At 57.7% G+C, this 19619-nt stretch overlaps 1 protein-coding gene across 3 annotated transcripts; it reads left to right on the forward strand.

The window, feature by feature from the left end:
• The first annotated feature begins 1890 nt into the window (after positions 1-1890).
• On the forward strand, positions 1891-16506 carry SPACDR (sperm acrosome developmental regulator). Of its 3 annotated transcripts, XM_060406025.1 has the most exons (6): positions 1891-2293; positions 2732-3824; positions 6101-6267; positions 11333-11381; positions 13996-14322; positions 16171-16419. In XM_060406025.1, the coding sequence occupies exons 2-6, from the start codon at positions 3006-3008 to the stop codon at positions 16402-16404; spliced, it is 1596 nt and encodes a 531-aa protein (XP_060262008.1). In that variant the 5' UTR covers positions 1891-2293; positions 2732-3005; the 3' UTR covers positions 16405-16419. The 3 variants fall into 3 exon arrangements, with proteins under 3 accessions (XP_060262008.1, XP_011959936.2, XP_060262009.1); XM_012104546.4 differs by lacking the exons at positions 13996-14322; positions 16171-16419 and adding an exon at positions 11818-12493; XM_060406026.1 differs by lacking the exons at positions 1891-2293; positions 2732-3824; positions 6101-6267; positions 11333-11381 and adding an exon at positions 12361-13718 and having other exon boundaries at positions 16171-16506.
• Positions 16507-19619: the final 3113 nt, after the last annotated feature.

Here is a 19619-nt window from a genome sequence, read left to right on the forward strand (position 1 = left end):
ATGCCCCTGGGAGAGTTAACTCATCAAAATACGTAACTATGGTTTCATATTTACACATCTTGGTGTGAATGAACTTTTATCTATTCACTCAACAAACATTTCCACAAAGACCATCAATGTCCCTGGGACTGTAGACACGGAGGAGCCCAAGTCGATGCAGTGTCTGAGGTGGTGGGAAGGGGAGGATTCAAAGATAAGTTTGAATAGTTTGTAGCTAGTCATCGCGGAAGGAAGGAGGCTCTGGGGGCGGAGCCGCGGGGCTGTGCTGTGAATTTTGCCAGAGGGGAGAGAGTGGGGTGAGGGGTTGTGTGGGAGGCTGCTTCCTGGACCTCACCACTTGGGAGGCCTCGGGATCTGGCTGTGGTAGCCGTTGTTGCCGTGAAGAGAGAGAGGAGTGCAGATGCATGTTAACAAAGAGATAAAAAAGAAATATATAAACTGGGGGGAAGGGGTTTAGGTTTGTTTTTGCTTAAAGGGTGGTTAAAATTTTCCATGAGCTAACCTGAGGAAGGAAGGACGGGTCAGCTAGTCTCAATGGCATCAAATGCTAACTCGGAGGCCTTGGGCAAGTAACCCAAGCCTCAGTTTCCTCAGCTTAGACACTGGAGCTCAAAACCCACCCCATGTCTGCCCTGGGCTGTTTTGAGAATCCATGAGCTAATTATGCGAAATGGACAACTTTGAAGAATTTTAGTATGCTTGGAAAGAGTTCCATCTGACGAACCCGGGAGTGACAGCAGATGTGGTCATTAAACCCTGCTTTTGCTGAAACAGTTCGCTTCAGAATGTTGCCAAGCATATGAAAGTGTGTTAGTGGCTCAGTCTTGTCAAGCACACAGTAGGCACTTAATGAGTGTGTGTGGCTTCTCCATAGTGAGCAGGGGATGGGAAGGGTGAGAGGTGGGGGTGAGAGAAAGGGTCAGGGTTTGTGGCCAGCCAGGTTCCTCCTCCAGGCGGGCATATCTGTATGGGTGCTCATGTGTGAACAGCGGTTGGTAGAGAAAATGCAAGTCAGCACCTTCCTTAGCGCGCCTTCCTGGTTTCTCCCTATCTAGGGAGCCAGACAAGGACACACCTGAGTGAGAAGTGTCCCTGCGCCACCACTGACAGCCTTTTTGAACCTCCTGGGTCTCCATTTCCACATCTAACAAGAGGAACAGTGCGATGTTTGGGGTTTGATGCAAATACTCCAGCACAATACCACGAGAGATTTTGAGGGTATAGATGAAACAAGTTCGGCTGTGAGCTGAGAATTGTCGAAACTGCATCTCGGGTCCTTTAGGAGTTCCTTTTATCGTTTCCTCTATGTAGGGGCATGTTTGAAAATTGCCACAAAGATCCACTTGAAAAAATAAGAGCAGGGGAGAAAAACGGTATCTCCCTCGTTCGGTTACTGTGAAAGCCAGCGAAGATATGACAATAGCAGCTGCAGCAGCACCATAACCATTTACTGGGCGCTGATGGGGTGGCAGGCACCCGGCAGAACCCTGGTTAAGTTCCTTCCCACTCCTCCGCGCGTCCCGTAGGCCAATGGCAGCAAGTGCCTACAAGTAAGGGAATCCCTGGCCTCCCCGCAAACTCCTCCCCCTTTCTCTCCGCCCTCCGCGGCCCCTCCCTCCGAGGAAGCGCTGGGCTGAGGCCCAGCAGGTGTGGGGTTAAGGCAGCCTGTCCCGGGGCCCCCGCAACAGCAGCAGCGGCCGCGGAGACTGCACCAGCAGTGGCGGTGGCAGACCTGGCCCCGGGCCAGCTGGCCGGGAGCCCCAGGAGCGAGAGAGGGCGGAGGAAGGGGAGGAAGAGGGGAAGGAGGAGGAGGAGAGGAGCAGTCAGCAGGCCCGAGGAGGCAGGACTTCCTGGTGTGGGGGTTGTCAACAGCCCAGAAAGAGAAAGACCGAGAGGAGCGGAGAGAGACCCATCAGTGCCACGCGGGAGGAGACTTGGGAGGGCCCGTCGCCGCGACGACCACCGAGGCGGCAGCACCTGTGGGATCGGGGGGAGGAGGCTGAGCCGCCCCTCTCTCGCTTCAGTCGGCCGAGCCTGGGGACCTCAGAGGCCGCGCCTGAGCTCCGCCAAGGAGGCGGGAGTTCCTTCTTTTCTGGACAGCAAACTTTCTGCGGAGATGCCTTGCGGGGCGAGGTGCAGCCCCCGTAGAGATCCCGACAGCCTCTGATCGCCGCCTGCGCGCCCCCCCGCCCCCACCCCAAGCTGCTGGGGCCAAGGAGGCCCTGGGGAAGGGACAGTCCCACACCTTAGGCGGCCGGGACCCCCGGCCCAGCTCGGTGGCCGCCGTCGAGAGGTAGGGCTCTAGGCTGGGAGGGGCACCGGGGCAGAGCCTGCCCGGGGGATGGGGGAGCTGGGGTGTGGGGGGTTGGGGGAGTGGTGCTGGGGGAGCGCTCGGAGGCCCAGCGCAGGCCTCCCCGCGGCCTGGCCGGGCTGAGGAGCAGCTTCACCCCTGTTCACCCAGACCTTGGAGCCCTTGCTCTTGCAACGACTTGGGTTCGCACGAGTTTGAATCCCAGGGAGAAATGCCCAACTTTGGGTCTGAGCTGCCTCTTCCTGTTCTCTGCTCCCGCCCGGATCTGCTCGGGTTCTCTGTCATTTCTGTCTTTGTCTTGGGGTGTCTGGCGATTTCCCCTTCCTCCCCCATTCTGCTCCCCAGAGAGGAAGACCCAGAGGTAGCCTGCCCACTGCTTTCTCACACACACACACTCTCTCTCTCTCCTTCTCTTTCTAGTTTGCAAACTCAGCTCTGGAGTTCAGCAACGACAGCAGCAGGAAAAACCTGCCCCTGCCCCCCCACTCCTGCAGCCTCCCCTGCCTTGTTCTCCCTTCACCAACCAGGCACCCCCCAGTTCCCGCAAGGCCCTCCTGCCATGTCGGACCCGGACATCCGCAGGGGCCCTGATGTCCCCGCCATGTGGCCCCCCTGCTCCAGGGGTGCCTGAGCCCCTTGAAGAGCCACCACCAACCCCCTGCCTACTTTGGCCCAGTCCTGAGCCCCAGGGACCATGAGTGGGGGCAAGAAGAAGAGTAGTTTCCAAATCACCAGCGTCACCTTGGACTACGAGGGCCCAGGGAGCCCAGGGGGTTCAGATGCCCCTGCCATGCCGGCACCCCCTGGGCCACCGGCCCCTACCGGGCCATCAGCCCCAGCCCCCACCGGGCCCCCACCCCGCCTGCCCAATGGGGAGCCCAACCCCGAGCCAGGGGGCAAGAGCACCCCCCGGAACGGGTCCCCGCCGCCTGGGGCCCCCGCCTCCCGTTTCCGGGTGGTGAAGCTGCCCCAAGGCCTGGGAGAGCCTTATCGCCGAGGCCGTTGGACGTGTGTGGATGTTTATGAGAGAGACCTGGAGCCCCCTAGCTTTGGCCGGCTCCTGGAGAGTATTCGAGGGGCCTCAGGGGGCAACGGGGGCAGATCTTTGGATTCCAGGTTGGAGCTGGCCAGCTTGGGCCTGGGCGCCCCTACCCCACAGCCAGGCCTGTCTCAGGTCCCCACCTCCTGGCTCCGCCCGCCCCCCACCTCCCCTGGACCTCAGGCCCGCTCCTTCACCGGGGGACTGGGCCAGCTGGCAGTGCCCGGCAAGGCCAAGGTGGAGACACCCCCACTGTCGGCCTCCCCACCCCAGCAGCGCCCCCCAGAGCCCGGGACCGGGGAGAGCGCGGGCCCGTCCCGGGCTGCCACGCCCCTGCCCACCTTGAGGGTAGAAGCAGAGGCAGGAGGTTCCACGGCAGCGGCAGCAGCGGCGGGGACCCCTCCACTGTCCCGTGTGAAGGATGGAGCCCTGCGGCTGAGAATGGAGTTGGTTGCTCCAGAGGAGATGGGACAGGTAAGAGCTGGGTTCCAGGGTTTGGGCAGACACCCAAGGGGCGGTGCTTGGCCCCCACCTCTATACTGACCTTCTATACTGACCTCTGCCTGCTCCCCGGTCAGCTGTCTGTCAGATCAGACTGCCCGCCTTTTTTCTTCCGGCCATCTCACTTGGAAGCCCATTCCTGGTCCTCAGGTGGCCCTGTTTTCTCTCTTAGGCTCCCTCTTCCCCACTTTCTGTCCTTTCTTTCCCTTTGGCCTTCCGTGTGTTGCCTTTGACCTGAGTGTCCATCTCCACGTAGCCCAGTTCCATCTGTTGTGGAGATGTGGCCTCCTCACTTTGGCCTTCACCTTCTGGCTTGGTCTCACTTCTTCAGGCTTTGAGGGTGGAGACTCCAGGCAGTGCTAGGGTAGTTGGGCCTCTGGAAGCTGCTGAGGCTGGGGAACAAGAAAAACACTAGGCACTCCGCTGTAAATCTCTCCTCTACGGTCCTCTCTTCAGGTGGGGAAGGGGATCTTCTTTCTTTTTACTAGCCACCTTCCCAGCCCCATCTCTAGCTTCATCCCAAGACATGGAAGAATTGGGTGGGGGTGAGGGAACCTGTTACAAGGATGGGACTCGGGCTGGTTTATCCTTTCTACCCCCAGTTGTCTGAGTCTCTCCAAGATCAATCACTGGGGGTGGCCCCCGTGGAGCGGGAGAGAGGTGGGAGGCGGCCAAGAAAGAGCTCAATCCTTTGCTCATTCTGCTTGCTGCCTCCTAAAGAGGAACAAGTCTGGGCTGGGAGGCAGGATGCCTGGGTCCTTGGGGGTTGGGAGGGGGTGGGCAGCCAGTGGCGGGGGAGGGGGGTGTTGGATGCATCTGTCCTGAAGGAGAAAATAACACCTTGGACGCAAGGCAGGGAGTGTGAGGATGAGAACTTTTCCCCTTCCTGGCCTTGGGCACAAACCACAGTATAAAAATAACCTGAGACTGTGTGTCTGGGCCTTGTCAGGACCAGTCAGGACCGGCTCCCCCCACCCCCTCCTGGCCTCAAACTCACATCTCTCATGCCACCCCCCGCCCCAACTTTTCTTGAGTTCTTTCATTCAGTTCCTACCCCACAGGAGATGTGTGTCCTTTACTGGTCCCTCTCCCCAAGCGCTTCCAAAACAAGCCCCCTCTGCCCCTAGCCTCTGCTCTCTCTATCCTTAAGCCCTGCCTGAGCGTCCCCTGGGCCTGCCCTCCCCCTCTGTGCGCCCAGCTTCCTTTCCTGCCCGCACGCCCTGATCTCTTCCTGTGTGCAGGTATCCATGCTGCTGCTTCCCAGCCCCCAAGTCTGTCTCCATCTCCACCCCCCCCCATGCCTCTTCTCCCTGGGTTGCTTCTAACAGGGGCCTAAAGGAGAGCCGGGGGCACCACCTGGGCCCCCTTCCTCTGTTTAGTGCGGCCAACCACCTTGGACTCTCTGTTCTTGACTTTTCCGAGAAGCTGGGGCCTCCTGGGGCCTCACAGAGGCGTCTTGTTCCTGTGGCCCCCGCCCTTTTGCAGCCACCTCTAGCGCCTGTTGGGCTATGTGGGTCCACGCCCAGGCTCCACCTCCATCCGTCTCCGCAAGTTCTCCCCTGACCAGCCCCCGAGAGCCAAGCTCAGGAGCAGAACTTCACCTGAGTCCCTAGAAGTTTGAGAGGAGAGACTAAAATGGGCAGAGGCGGGGTGAGCGGGGAGGAGGCCGAGGACCAGTTTCTGAGGATTCATTCATTCTACAAATAGCTATTGAACAAACTATAAACTCTGCCCTCTGGAGCTTACCTTCCAGCAGCAGAGAGGCAAAAATAATTTTATTTCAGATAATAGTAGGGACTATTAAAAAAAAATAGAACAGCTTAGTGGAACTCACAAGTCAAAGGATGCAGAAATGCCCCTCTGAGGAAGTGACGTTTGAGTTGCCTCAAGAAGTCAGGTGACAGAGGCATACTCTCTGACTAGCCTCTGATTAGGGGTCCTGGCTTAGGTGGGGGAAGGGTACTGGAGGGCAGACCAGAGCCCTTCTGTGACACCCCATGAGCCACTTTTTGGAAGCCAGTCAACCCAGTCCTCAGGATGGCCCCTGTTTCCCTTGCCTCTAGTACCTGCCCAGTGCCTTCCTCAGAGCCAGGGGAAGGAGGTCTGTGGGAGAAGGACGCCTGTGTCCTCAGAAGACAGAGGGGATGAGTGGGGAGAGCTGGGGAGGGAGGAAGACCACTAGGCAAGTTGTAAGGTGGCTGGATCCTTTCTCTTGCTCAATGTGACCATTCCTACCTATCTGTCTCTAGGTACCCCCAGTCGACTCTCGCCCCAGCTCCCCAGCCCTCTACTTCTTCCCTGATGCCAGTCTGGTTCACAAGTCTCCAGACCCCTTGGGAACAGTGGCTGCCCAGAGCCTCAACTTCGCCCGCTCCATGCTGGCCATCAGTGGCCACCTGGACAGCGATGATGATAGGTAGGTGGGCTCCGGCTCCCCCAACACACAGCACCTGGGATAACTGTGGGGAAACTGCCTGGTAGGTGTCCTGCCCCCCAGCTTGAACTTGGAGAGTACTTCTTAAACAGAGAAGTCTGGCCTGGGCATGAAACTGGGCAAAGCTGATTTGAGACCTACTCCCCTCTCTGTGGAGAGAGCTGGGTGGGACTCCCTGGCTTAAGACTGTCAAATTGTAGACTTTTTTTTTTTCAGTTTGAAGGGAGTCATTGTTGTCAAATTCCAGAGCTCTTGCAGATTTAGCGATCATCTGGCCAACCCTAAGAATTTACTGGCAACTGTGCAGGAGACCAGAATGGGAAGCTGGTCTCCTCCCTACTGCCCCCCTCCCTCCCAAGGGCTGTGGGACTCCTGACGGTGGAGGTGATATCCTTGGACTCCATGCAGACTACTTTAGGGTCCCGGGACCTCCGGTGCCAAGAAAGCAGGTCCCTAAGTTTCTCTTCTCTGCGCTAGGGTCACCCTGGGCTCTGAGCCCTTCCCAGAAGCCAAGGCCAAGCCCGAGCCATGGAGAGGCTGGCTGTCCGTCACAGGGAAGGCACAGCAGAGCAGGATCTGCTGGGGTTTGCCCTTCAGGAGAGAGTGTCCTGTTCATGGCACGGTGGGCAGAACTTCCTGTTTCGAGGGCCAGGTTTCAACATAGGAATGTCAGCAAACCAAAAGGGGAGGGACAAAAATGGAGAGTCAGATGGTCAAGCGACTGCCTTCTGGCTGTGGACTGACAGGAGCCCAGGAAAGGGGCCAGGGAGTCACCACTTCATTTTGGAGGGAGGAGTGGGACTTCCTATTTGAAGCCCTTGGGGGGAGGGACTTCCTGTTTGGAGGCCACCAAGGGGCAGGGCATTGTGGGTGCCTGGGGACTTGTTCCAGAGGGGAGTCTCTCCTTCCTGACTTGCACTCAAGTGGTGCCCCCCTCCCCTTGAATCAGGGACCGAGTGTTTGAGGTGGGGGCAGAGAGGAAAGAGAAGGGGTGATAGCCAATGGAATGGAGGGGTGAGGGGCCTGCTGGGGGCACCTGGAGAATGAGGGACAGAGCAGGGGTGGGTCGAGCCGCCTCTGGGTTCCCTCCTCTAGGGAATGAGTGAGGTGCGAGGTCGGCCGGGAGAGTCACCTGCCCTCATGGCTGCTATTCTCAGCGTTTCCCACCCGCTCCCCCTCCCACTCCCACTTGGGAGGTTTGCTGGCACGGAGGGCTCCCTTCCCTCCTCCACCTCTGTTGATTTCAGAGGCCAGCCTCCTTCTTTCTCTTAGCGAGTTCTGCTTCCAGAAGCCTCCTGAGCTCCATTCTTTTGGGCTGTTTCTCCCTCCCTTCCTCCCACTGTCCCACCCCCTCAAACACCCCAGTCTGACCGGTCTGCCTCCCAGCCTCCACTTTACCCTGCTGAGCTCCAAGCCTCTGGGGCTCAGGCCCAGCCCAGCCCCTCCTGCTCCACCCTGCTGGGCCAGCGGGTTTGGGTTGGGCTACCTCCTTGGCCCCCTGGAGTGGGGTGTGTAGCCCCCACCTCATTTCTCTGGTGTGCCTGGAGCTGGCAGAACAGGGTATGTGAGTGGCATGGGGCCTCCCTTTTGATTAGGGACAGTGGGCTGGGATATTACATGCCTGAATCCCAGGTGGGGAGTTGGGGGTGCCTGACCATTCTAGAAATCTGGGGATGGGGGAAATGAGGGTGCATGGTGAAATCAAACTGTTCACGTGCTCCTGGGTTGCAAGAACCTTCCTACCCCAACAGGGCCTGGAGGTTGAAAAGTACTTGAATAAATGAATGGATGGATGGATGAGGGGATAGGTGGATGGTTGGGTAGATGGCCAGCATGGGGGATCCGAGTATTACAAGGAATAAATTCTAGGAACTCAGGAAAGAAATGGTGCATTTGTTTATTTAGTGCTTCCTAGGGGTCAGATTCTACTTCTTATCTCACATAATTCTAAGAGCAACTCCATGATCCCTCTTTGTAGATGAAGAAAACTGAGACTCTGAGGAGGGAAGTTTTAGAAACTTGTCCAAAGTCATCCTGCTAGTAAGTGGCAGGCCTGCTGTCGAAGCCTGGGTCGGCCCCCAAAGCCACTTTCTCTCCACTCTCCTACTGAAATGCCTGGGTCCCAAGAGGAGAGGTGGAGACAGCCATCTCTGGGATGCCCTTTCTCTCCAGGACAGAGGCAGAGACAGCTCTCCCAATCCGGGCGAGGAGCCATCCTCCACTCTCTGGCCTGGCCCCACCCCAGAGGCACCACAGATCTGGGAGGGAGTATAGACAGGGCAGCTGGATGCCACTTCGTTGGCCTCTGGCCCAGCCCCTGGGGGCTCCTCAAAACACAGTGAGGAGGCAGGGCTGGCCCTTGTCCTCAGCATCAGAACGCCCCACCCCCCCACTCTCCTAGGTGTCCAGTTTCTTCCTCCGATCCTCATTTTGAGGCTGTTTCGTTTGACCTTCAAAAAGGAGGACTAGCCTCACTGCTATCCTTGCCCCAGGACCTAAGAGTCCTGCAGGGCCAGAGTCCCCTGTTAGGTACTGCACAACTCCAGGGGGCACCACTCAACGCTTGAAGTCACGACAGTTTTCTAGAAGATGGCGATAAGTGTCTTGAAAAATTTTATTCTGACTCACACAAAGTTGCTTTGGTGGCTTGTGGTGAAGGCTGATCCCATCCAGTCAACTTCAAGCTTCCCACTCCAGACCCTGATCAGGAATTCCAGCACAGTGCCAGCGGTCCCTCACTCGGGGGTTCTCAAAGGGAGGGCTTGGGTTGCCAGAGTCCTGGTCCCTTGAAATGCTAATGTTAGAAAGTGCCAGTGGAAAGTGCTGTCAAAACCTCTCCAGCGCTAGACAAACAGGAGATTATCATCTATCAGCCAACAAATGTTTATTGTTGTATTTTTCCTTTATTTCTGGCAAGAAGGAACAACTTACTTGGCATCTTTACCGAGCGTCCGCCAGGCAAGGCCAGTGTCCGCCTGTTCCTGCGGACCTGCCCTCTTTGCTCTCTGTGTGTCTGTGTGTACTGCTGGGGGTGGGGGTTCTTGGGTGGCGCAGTCTCCACCCAGGTGTCTTGGTTTGAAACACCTTGAAAACTGCTTAGATGCTCCAGCCGGCTGGCCCTTCCTCTGCTCTTAATCTTGTCCTCTGCCCGCAAACCCTGAGTGTCCCAGATGTCCTTCCCCTACCTCACCCTATCCTGCTCTCGCAGGCCTGGTCACCCTGTTGGTTACTCCACCTGTCAGCGGCTTCCGCACCCAGAGCTTGGATGGGAAATGGAAAATTCCCAGTGCCCTCGTGCTCTCTTCCTGGCTGCAGGGCCCCATGCAAGGGTCACCTTGGGTTGAGTGCTAATTCCCCCCACGGGGAAGCAAGTTAGACCTAACAACCGGGAGAGAGGGCTTGACAAGGGAGCACAAGGGCGAAACATTCAGCATGTGGGGGTATTGGGGCCACTTTTCCCTGAGAGGGGCAAAGCTGGGGGCCAGAGGTCAGGATCGGGGCTCCTGCAGTACTGGAGTGGGGGGTGGGTATGGGTAGAGGGCTGAGGTGGCCGAGGCAGAAGCCTGACAGGGCGGGTGGCGAGCCACAGGGTGAGGAGAGGGAGCCTTCGAGGAGAGCACAGGGTGCAAAGGACAGTGCAGGCCCTGGGCCATGGAGAGACCAGCTTGGGGGAGAGCCAGATTCTGGGACCCAGAGCCTGGCCCTGGGGACCATTGAGCCAGGCTTGCGTCGACCTCTGGTGGCCACTTAGTAAACTGCAGCCAGACCTGCTCTCCCCTCCCTGCCCTCCGCTCCCAGGAATCTTCAAAGCACCTGCACCTCTTCCCCAGGATCCCACCTCCAGCCTCCCCTTCCCACCTCCTCTTAAGCTCTTGCTCCCTCCGAGATCCCAGATAGCAGACCCAGGTTCCGGGTCCATAGGCTGGTACTTGTCTTTCAGGCTCTTTCTGTTGCCGTGGTAACCTTTCCCATTCCTCCTCGCCCTCACCGTAGGAGGTGTGGGGCACCCTCTGGCTGGGCCCCAGGGGCCACCCCTGATGTGGCCTTCGTGCTTCAGGGAGGAGCTTCTAGTCCAAGGGAGACCACATGCACATCAGAGACGCCCCCCTACCCCATCACCTCCACTCCCTTTCTCACCTCCCAGCCGAGAGCAGCTGAGGCCTTGAGGGAGGCCAGTGTTCATCAGAGGGGGCAGGATGGGGTCAGAGGTGGAAAGAGGCCTCCCAGGGCCAGGCTCCCCCTTCACAGCCCTCCCTGACCCAGGCTTCTGGCCCCACAGCCCCTCCCCCGACTTGGCCCACCAGCTGACTGTCCTCAGCTGGCCCCCTCCCCTCCGCGCTGGGATTGGTGCCAGGGTGAGAAGGGGACACTGGCGCTGACCGTGTCTGGGAATTCCCGCCCACCATGGAGCCGGCGGGAGGGGGTCCCCGTGTCTTTGAGGAGCCAATAGCAGCGAGGCTTTGCCCTGGGGGGTGGTGTATATCTTTCACGCCAGCACCCCCTAGGCACTGTCTCCCTTCTGCCTGCCTGGCACCAGCCAGACTCTGCTCTGCCCCGGGGGGCTTTGAGCCCCCCAGGCGGTCCTTCTGCTGCAGCCCTCTCTATCTGGGGAGGCCGGAGGACCCTTTCCCCTCGGGCATGGCCCAGCCAGGGGTGTCTGTCAAGTCCCTGGTGTCCTCCTATGAGACCCGAGTGGTGGGGATGGCTCCGGCACCTCCCCGGAAAAGGGGCTGTGTCTCTTCTCCTTGCTCGCCTCGGGGAGCGTCCCCCATCCGAGGGGCATCTGGACCCCCACCCCACCGGGGCCTCGGGGGGCCTGGGCAGCGGCCCTCACCCCGCCGGGGGATGGACAAAACCCTCCTGTCCCTGATTCTCTACTGTCACAGGTACAGGCAGGGGTCTGGGTGGGAGGCTGCAGCGAATGGGGCTCGTGGAGGAGGCCAGAGCCCACGCTGAGGAAGCACCTGGAAGGCAGTGGGCTGGGCTGTCCAGACACCTGGCCTGGCACCTCTTCCTTCTCACCTCTCGTCTCCCTGTGTCTCTCCAGTGGCTCCGGAAGCCTGGTTGGCATTGACAACAAGATCGAACAAGCCATGGTAAGAGAAGCCATCTAGATCCCAGCAGGTCCCAGTCTGCGTGCTGATGCCCAGGCCCTGGCCCCGAAGCTCCATCCCCTCCATCATTAGGGATATACTGACTCCCAGGGGCTCGACCTGCTCCCAGCTGGGTTCCCTCGGATCCTCCACCCCCTCTTGTCTCCACCTGAACCCTCAACGTACATCGGTTCCTAGCCTGCTTCAGGCCTCCATCTCTGTCTTTGAGCCCTGACCTTGCCTCTGTCCAGCGTCCTTACCCACCCCTGTCCCCCACACCCTGCCCCTTCCCTGGCTGACTCCTTCCCCAGCACTCCCCGTCATCTGGGAGCAGGGGCATCTCTTAACACCCATCTCCTCAAGGCACTGGGCAGGGGCTGAGGGTGGGGTGGTGGCCTGGGACTCCTGACACTTCTTTGCCTGTCCCTGGACCCCCCAGGACTTGGTGAAGTCTCACCTCATGTTTGCGGTCCGGGAAGAGGTGGAGGTGCTGAAGGAGCAGATCCGGGACCTGGCGGAGCGGAACGCGGCACTGGAGCAGGAGAACGGACTGCTGCGTGCCCTGGCCAGCCCCGAGCAGCTGGCGCAGCTGCCTTCCTCGGGGGTCCCCCGGCTTGGACCCCCAGCGCCCAACGGGCCCTCAGTCTGAGCCTCCCTTCCCTCACAATGTGCCTTTGGGGGGCCACCACAGCTGCTAGGCCTTGTGCCAGCTGCCTGCCCCCTCTTCCTATGCAGCTTTAATGCCCCCTGATCCCTGGGGATGGGAGTCGAAGGCTGAGAAGGAGCCTGGCCCCACCCTTCCTTGATGTCCCCTGCAATGCCCGGGGACTGGGCTGGGGCATCCCTGCACATTGACGGAGGAGGGAGGACATTGGGACGGGACGTTGAACAGAGCCCCCCTCCTCCCTTCCCAGCCGTCAGCGTTCCGGGACCCCCAGCGATAGATGGCTCGGGGGAGTTGGAGGCTCCCTGGCAGCTGTCCCCACCTTGTTCCCTGGAGTGCGCCCCCCGCTCCTCTGCCAGGAGAGGGAGGACGGACAGTGTATCTGAAAGTTCTGGGATTCAGGTTATTATTGAAATAATAATTATAATTAAAAAATCCGAAGAAACTTGAATCTGGAGGTTGGCATCTTGTTGCTTGCGTCCAGATGGGGGACCAGCACCACCAGTTTCCACTTGTGGGAGAAAACCAGGCTGTGGGCTCCTCTGAAGCTCTTGCCCAGGCCGGGGAAGGGAAAGGTGGCTCAGCGTGGAAATGTGGGAGGAAAAGGGAGCCCACGGCCTGGGTCCTGGGAAGGGGCAGGCCAGGCAAGGCAGAGGGAGTGGGGAAGGGGAGGCGATGGCCCACGTGCTGGTGGGGGACAGGGGAACAATGGGGCCTTTGGTGATTGTGCAGGATCCTTCCCCCCCCACCCCCAGCTTCCCAGCGTGTCCCCTCTGTGGGCTGGATCCGGGTGGCTGCTTGGGGGCGGGGCAGGGGGCCATGAATGGGCCCCTTGTCTCAACGCTGGGTGTGGGCCAGGCTCCCCGGGCACACTATGCCCTTGCCAGGCCTGGCCAGCCTCCGTGGCCTCCCCCCGCAGCTGGCTGATGCTGGGGCCCTGCGGGTAAGCAGGCCCCTCCCTGACGGCCTCAGCTCCTGTCCCAGGCAGAAGAGGCAGGTGGGGAGAAAGACCCCATCTAGTGGGGAGGCGGGGAAGCAGCAGCCACCACTTGGGAGGGACCTTGGGGTTTGGACTCCCTGCCCTGTGGCTCCCTAGATTTATGACTTCGGCAGGCTCTCCTGGTTTCCCCGAATCTCAGCTTCCTCCTGGGTGAAATGACCCTGACAAAAATGCCTACCTGAAGGGCAGCTGGGAGGGGTTACATGGCCCCATACATGGGAAATGCCCAAGGAGCACCAGCGTTGTGTTCACTGAGTTTCCCTTCCTTGGATTTGGGGGAAAGAGGGTCGAGGGTACAGGGATTGGCTCTGGGGGTCCTGGAAGGGCCTCGGGGGTTGGGGTCAGGGCCAGGAAGACTCTCACAATGGTCTAGAACTCTCTCTCCCTCTGGGTTCTCATCCACTTTTGACTCCTCTCCCTGTCTCAGGGAGGGGAGGAAGGGCCTAGGATGACTCACTGCGGCGATCTTTCCTCCTGGATTCCCTATTTCTTTCTTCTCTGCTGTGCCTGAAGTTCCCCAGAGACCCCTTAGGTGGCGGCCGCTGGCCCGCAGCCTCTCCCCCTCCCCGTCCCCACTGAACTAAATGCTCGCCCCTTCTTGGGGCTCGTGTAATCGGGAGAAATGGCGGTGGTTATTAAGTTCTTCCGATGGATTTGGCAAAAGATTAGCCGCTGGGTAAGTTTCAGAGCCCCTTTCTCCCAACATGCTGGGGTGGGGGATGGTGGTCAGTGACCTCCAGGTCACAGAAACACCCCACTCCCTCACCTGGCCTCATGCCCCTCCTGGCCTCTGGTGGCCACACAAGCCGGGGAGGGAGGAGGTGAGGGGTGGGATAGCTGGGGAGGAGGCCGGGACACTTGCTGCCCCTTCTCTGGGCCTTCCCTTCTCCTGACAGTTTTCTCTTGCTCTGCCGCCTTGCTTCTGTCCCTCCTCTCCCTGTCTCGGTTTGTAGGTTTTCTTCTGGAAACACAAAACCAAGTCAGTCATCACGGATCATACTGACTCCAAGAAAAATGAGTTGAAGGCGGAGAAGGCTTTCAAGGTGTCTGAGACTTTCAAGTTGGTTGAGCCCCCCAAGGAGGCTAAGGTCTCCAAGATGGATGTGTCCCCAAAGGTGGTCGACCCCTGCCTGTTAGCCAAGACCACCACGGATGGGGCTGCAGTGGAGGCGGGTCGCCGTCGGAGATCACTGTTGCGGCTGCCCCAGGTGGCCGTCAAGTCCATCTCCATGCTCATGGCCTCCGCCCTGCAGTCTGGCTGGCAGATGTGCAGCTGGAAGGTCAGCACTATGTCCCCTTTGTCCCCAGCAGCCCCTCCCTCCCCTCCTGGATCCCCCTTGCTCATTCATGCCGGTGGGAATGTAAAATGGCGCGGCCACTCCGGAAAAACACTTTGGTCACTTCTTATCAGACTAAACACGCAGTTATCGTATGGCCTGGTGATTGTACTCTTGGGCATTTATCCCAGATAAACAAAAATTTATGTTCACACAAAAATCTGTACATGATGTTCATAGCAGCTTGATTCATAATAGCCCCAAATAACCCACATGTCCTTCAAAGAATGAGTGGTTAAACTTCGCTATATCCATACTCTGGAATGCTGCTCAGTCATGGAAAGGAACAATATTGATACATACAACAACTTGGATGGCTCTCAAGGTGAAAACAACAAATCCCAAAAGCTTGTATATATATCATATGACTCCACTTACATTATATACCATTCCCGAAATAACAGAATTGGACAAATGGTGATCCGATTAGTGGTTTAGTGGTTCCCAGGGGCTGTGCTACAGAGAGAGAGTTGGGGGAGGTGGATTGGTTATAAAAGGGCAACATGAGGAATCCTTGTGTGGATGGAAATCTCCTGTATCTTCACTATGGTCATTGGGTGCATGAACCTGCACATAGGATATAAAATTGGGTAGAATCCAACACACAGCAACACACAAATGAGGGCCAGTAGAACTGGGGAAATAAGGGAAAAATGCAGATCAGTGGGTTGTATTGATGTCAATATCCTATGAACTAGAGATCTGAAAGATTTTACTATTGAGGGAAAATAAAGGGAATAAAATATTTACAAATAAAATCTTTACAAAAGATTTTACTATTGTAAACAGAATAAGGAATTCATTTCTCACAAGTTGCATGGGAGTCTACAGTTACCTCAAAGTCAAAATTTTAGTTTAAAAAGGGAAATGTCGAGCTCACTATCAAGTCAATTTATTTTGGTTTTGAATAATGTATTACTACATTAATAATAATTTTTAAAAGTTCACCTTGGGAATTCACTGGCAGCCCAGTGGTTAGGACTTGGAGCTCTCACTGCTAAAAACTGGGTTCAGTCCCTGATCGGGGAACTAAGATCCCACAAGCTGCTCAGCACAGTCAAAAAATAAAATAAAAGTTCACCTGGCACCCTGTGGAGGGAGGTCAGAAGGGGCCAGGAGCAGAGAGGCAGGAAAACCCACTGGAGGTGCCTGCAATTCAGGTCAGCAGGGAAGAATGTTCTGGATGGGGAGGGAGGCATCAGGTAGAACAAATTAATGGGTTGGAGGGATATTTAAGAGGTAGAATTGTTGTGCCAAGTGCTTGATTGGGTGGTGGTAAGGCGAGAGGGACAGACAGAGGTCAAAGCAGGCTGGAGCCGTTCACTGGGAGCAGAGCTGACTTAGGGAAGAAAGTGGTGAGTTTAGGGCGTTGGGACAGGATAAGTTGAGATGTCAAAGTACATCTTCAGGGAGATGTCTAGGAGGCAGTGGGAAATACAGGCCTGAGGTCAGGCGAGAACTTTGGATTGGAGACTGTCCTTCATTTCTCCATCGAACTCTAGTGGGGACTCAAAGATAGGTCAGACATGGTCCCTGGCTTCCAAGAATTTGCATGCTGGTATTGAAAACGGATGAGTCCACAGAACAAATCGTGTATAAAACATGGTGTAACGGGGCAAACCCGAGAGTAGAGATAGCCCCAGAAGGCTTCCTGGAGGAGGCAGTACCCAAGCTGTCACCTGACAGAAGAGGCGGTATTAAACAAGCCTTGCTGTTTATCTGCAGGTGTTTTCACCAGCAGGTTCTCCCTAGATCACGCTGTTCACCTGTTCTCATCTTCTCTCTTCACAGTCATCTGTGAGTTCTACCTCAGTTGCCTCCCAGATGAAGACCGGGTCCCCCATGGAGTCACAAGAGGCTGCGATGTTGAGGGAAGTGTACCTGGTGCTTTGGGCTGTCCGGAAACAGCTGCGGCACCTGGCCCGCCGGCAGGAGAGACGGCGCCAGCGGCACCTCCGGGCCCACATGGGCCCTCAGCCTGACCCAGTTCAGGGTCTGAAACAGGATGCCCGGAGTCCCCTCTAGGGGGGAAGCCCACATCCTCAGAAAGCCCCCACCTCACTCTTAGGTAAGGTTGATGGGAGAGGTTAGAGCAGCAGGCCAGGAGTTGTGAGTGAGGAGAAGTTGTCACACCGTCACCTCTCATCGAGACCTGGAGGCCTGGCCCGGGGCGGGGTGGGGGGGGCGGTCCCACATACACTCCCCTTCATTCCTTTTATTCGATTTGTAAAAAGGATTATCAAAATGTTGGGAAATAATATCAGATATTTCCGAGTAGATGTAGAGTGTTTGTGGGTGGCCAGAGGCCACGAGGGGAACCCGGGTGGGATAGGGGAGGGCGGCCTGAGGCTCCAGCCTGGACACGTGTGGGAGTAATCTCTGGACCTGCTGCGAGGGGTGGTGTGTGGCGGTGGAGGGGCGTCTGGCCCCGGGTCCACAGGCTTCTCAAGGCTGGAGGCCTTTGGGGACTCTGCCCCACCCGTCACGGTACCAGGTATCGGCACCGGTTCATTGAGGACACTCTCCCTGGAAATCCTGCAAGACTGACTGTTGCAGATGCCTCGGGGCTCGTCCAAGGCCCCTCGCCGAACAAGACCGCCGAATCTCCGCCTCTGCAGCCAGCCCACTGCTCTGCCTCTCCGGCCCTCCTGGGCCGGGCCACAGCGAGGGTCAGGGTCCCGCACTTGACAGCCGCGGACACGCGTCAGGGCCGGCGGCCACCCCGCCACCCGCTCCTGCCAAGAGCTGCCGAAAACTACATCTCCCAGGGTTCCCGGGGGCGAGGTGGGGCCGCCGCGGGGAGAGGGCCCGGGCCCGGGCCCGCGGGGTCGCGGGCGGAGGGCTAAGCTGGATGTCCACCTGCGCCTCGGGATCAGCGGCGGGAGGAGTCCGCGGCGATGTGACACGAGGTTGAGGCGCGGGAGGCCACGCGAGCTAGGGGAGGCCATGGAGGCGCAAGTCCCTTCTCCCTCCTTAGCTTGCCCTCTTGCCCGGCCACGCGAGGGCGCAGAGGTGGCTCCCCAAGTTAAAGCAGCGTATTTTGCAAGGCGACAAAATTCAGGGATGCTTTCTTGTGGCTCAGACGGTAAAGAATTCGCCTGCAATGCGGGAGACCCAGGTTCGATCCTTGGGTTGGGAAGATTCCCCTGGAGGAGGGCATGGCAACCCACTCCAGTACTCTTGCCTGGAGAATCCCCATGGACAGAGGAGCCTGGTGGGCTGCACTCCATGCGGTCGCAGAGATTCGGACGCGACCGAGCCATTAAGCACAGAGTCCCCAGGCCTTGGTGATCGGGGAAGGAGCAAGGGTTGGCGACCGCGACCGAGCCTAGGGGGCCGCAGAGGCCCGAGGAGCGGGGGAGGGACGGCTGTGAGGCGGGTCTCGCTCAGCCAGAGGTTAGCTGCGAGTAGGAGGCGATGGGCGTGAGCAAAACTGGGAGCCGGAGAGCTGTCCCAGGAACGGTCTTCGGGAAGAACCGAATTCACTAAAAACGGCAGCAAACTCCTCCTGCCCGCTCCCCATCCCCGGCAGCTCTGGCAAAGTTGGGCCCCTTGGCGGGGGACTCGGTGGCCTTTCCCAAAAGTCGGGAGCAACCCCGGGCTGCTCTGCCCTGTGTCCTACAGCGCTGCTACCCTGAGCCTGTTAGCTGTGCACCACACCCTAACGTTTACAGCCCTGGTGATGCCACCCACCCCTTATTAAACACCCACTGTGACTATTTTTATGTCTTGTTCTAAGTAATTCTCACAAATGGCTGTTATGATGACATATTATCACTTCTATTTTTTAGAGAGGGAAACTGAGGGACAGGTCGTGTTTAAGGTCGTGTCGCTGTCCTTCATTGAACCAATGAGTCTAGCTCACAGAGGACATGTCACATGCAAGTTACACACAGGTACATGTTACATAGCAGGTGTTCCATGTGTGAATGCCGTGACTTCTCCAGGAATGAGTCCTGAGTTTAGCCTGAAGCCAGGCAGGGACTCAAAACACTAATACAGAGTGGCTCAGTTCTGGGGCTCTCATCACATCTCCATCACGTGCCAGGAACTGTTCTGGGGTGGAGCAAGCCGTGGTGGGTCTGGGTCCCAGGAAGCCTGGAGCCACCCCATCCCCCCACCACCAAATCCTAGAAATGAGCTCCTCCTCCTGTTGGGGATCTAAGGTTTCAGGGATGGGCGGGGAGGATGAAGGACAGTTGCCCCTGAGGATCACTGGTAAATAACCTTGCAAGTACCTACAGGCCCGGGAGCCAACGGGCTTGTGGCTGTCAGAAGGAATGCTGCTCCCATTCTTCTGTCTTTAGAATGTGAGGGGAGGGAAGGAAGAAGGTGAGTTCAGCCAGCAGCCAAGGGAGGGGCTGGCACCTCCCACCGTCTCTCCCTCTCCAGACTTGATGGAGTCCTGTCTGGGCCTGGCCAAGCGGAGAAAGGAGACTTATGGGAGAGAAGGGGGTGGGATGGAGGGGGAAAGTCCATGGAACTGACTTTTCCTCGATGTCTCAGTGCGCCCAGGCAACCTCCTTCCTCCCCACCCCAAGTAATCCGGTCCAGAACCATGGAGAAGGCCTATGTTGGGATGTGAGGAAGAAGTCCTTAACTCCAGGGAAGGCATACAGGATCTCCTGGGGTAGAGATTTGTGTTGGGGGGCGGGGGGGTGGGGGGTGGGATTCTTACCCACTCAGCCCTTTCCTGTAGAGAACAGTGGGTAGCAGTGTGACCCCTGGAGAAATCTCTCTCTTGGTGAGAGTCTTGAGCAAAAATCTCACCTTGGTCAAAGAAAAGAAAGAAAGAAGAAAAAGGGACTTCCCTGTAGTCCAGTGGTTAAGACTCTGAGGTTCTATTGCAAGGGGTGTGGGTTCAGTCCCTGGTTGAGGAGCGAAGATCCTGCATGCTGTGTGGCATGGCCAAAAAAAGAAAAATCCCACCTTGGACACCTTGCCTTCCTGTCCCCATCAGACCCCAGGCATTTCACCTTCCCCCAGGCTGCTAGACTCCATGAGGCAGAAGTGGTAGGGCTATGGATGGGCCCCAGTGGGGACCAAGGGTCTTTATTTTGAAAACCCTATGAGATTGATTCGATGGCATCATTGACTCAATGGATATGAGTTTGAGCAAATTCCGGGAGACAGTGAAGGGCAGGGTAGCCTGGCGTGCTGCAGTCCATGGGGTCACAAAGAGTCAGCCATGACTGAGTGACTGAACTACAACCCATCCTATTAGAGAGGGGGCGCCCTGG

The sequence above is a fragment of the Ovis aries genome, chromosome 24 (assembly GCF_016772045.2).
Source record: "Ovis aries strain OAR_USU_Benz2616 breed Rambouillet chromosome 24, ARS-UI_Ramb_v3.0, whole genome shotgun sequence".
Lineage (NCBI taxonomy): Eukaryota > Metazoa > Chordata > Mammalia > Artiodactyla > Bovidae > Ovis > Ovis aries.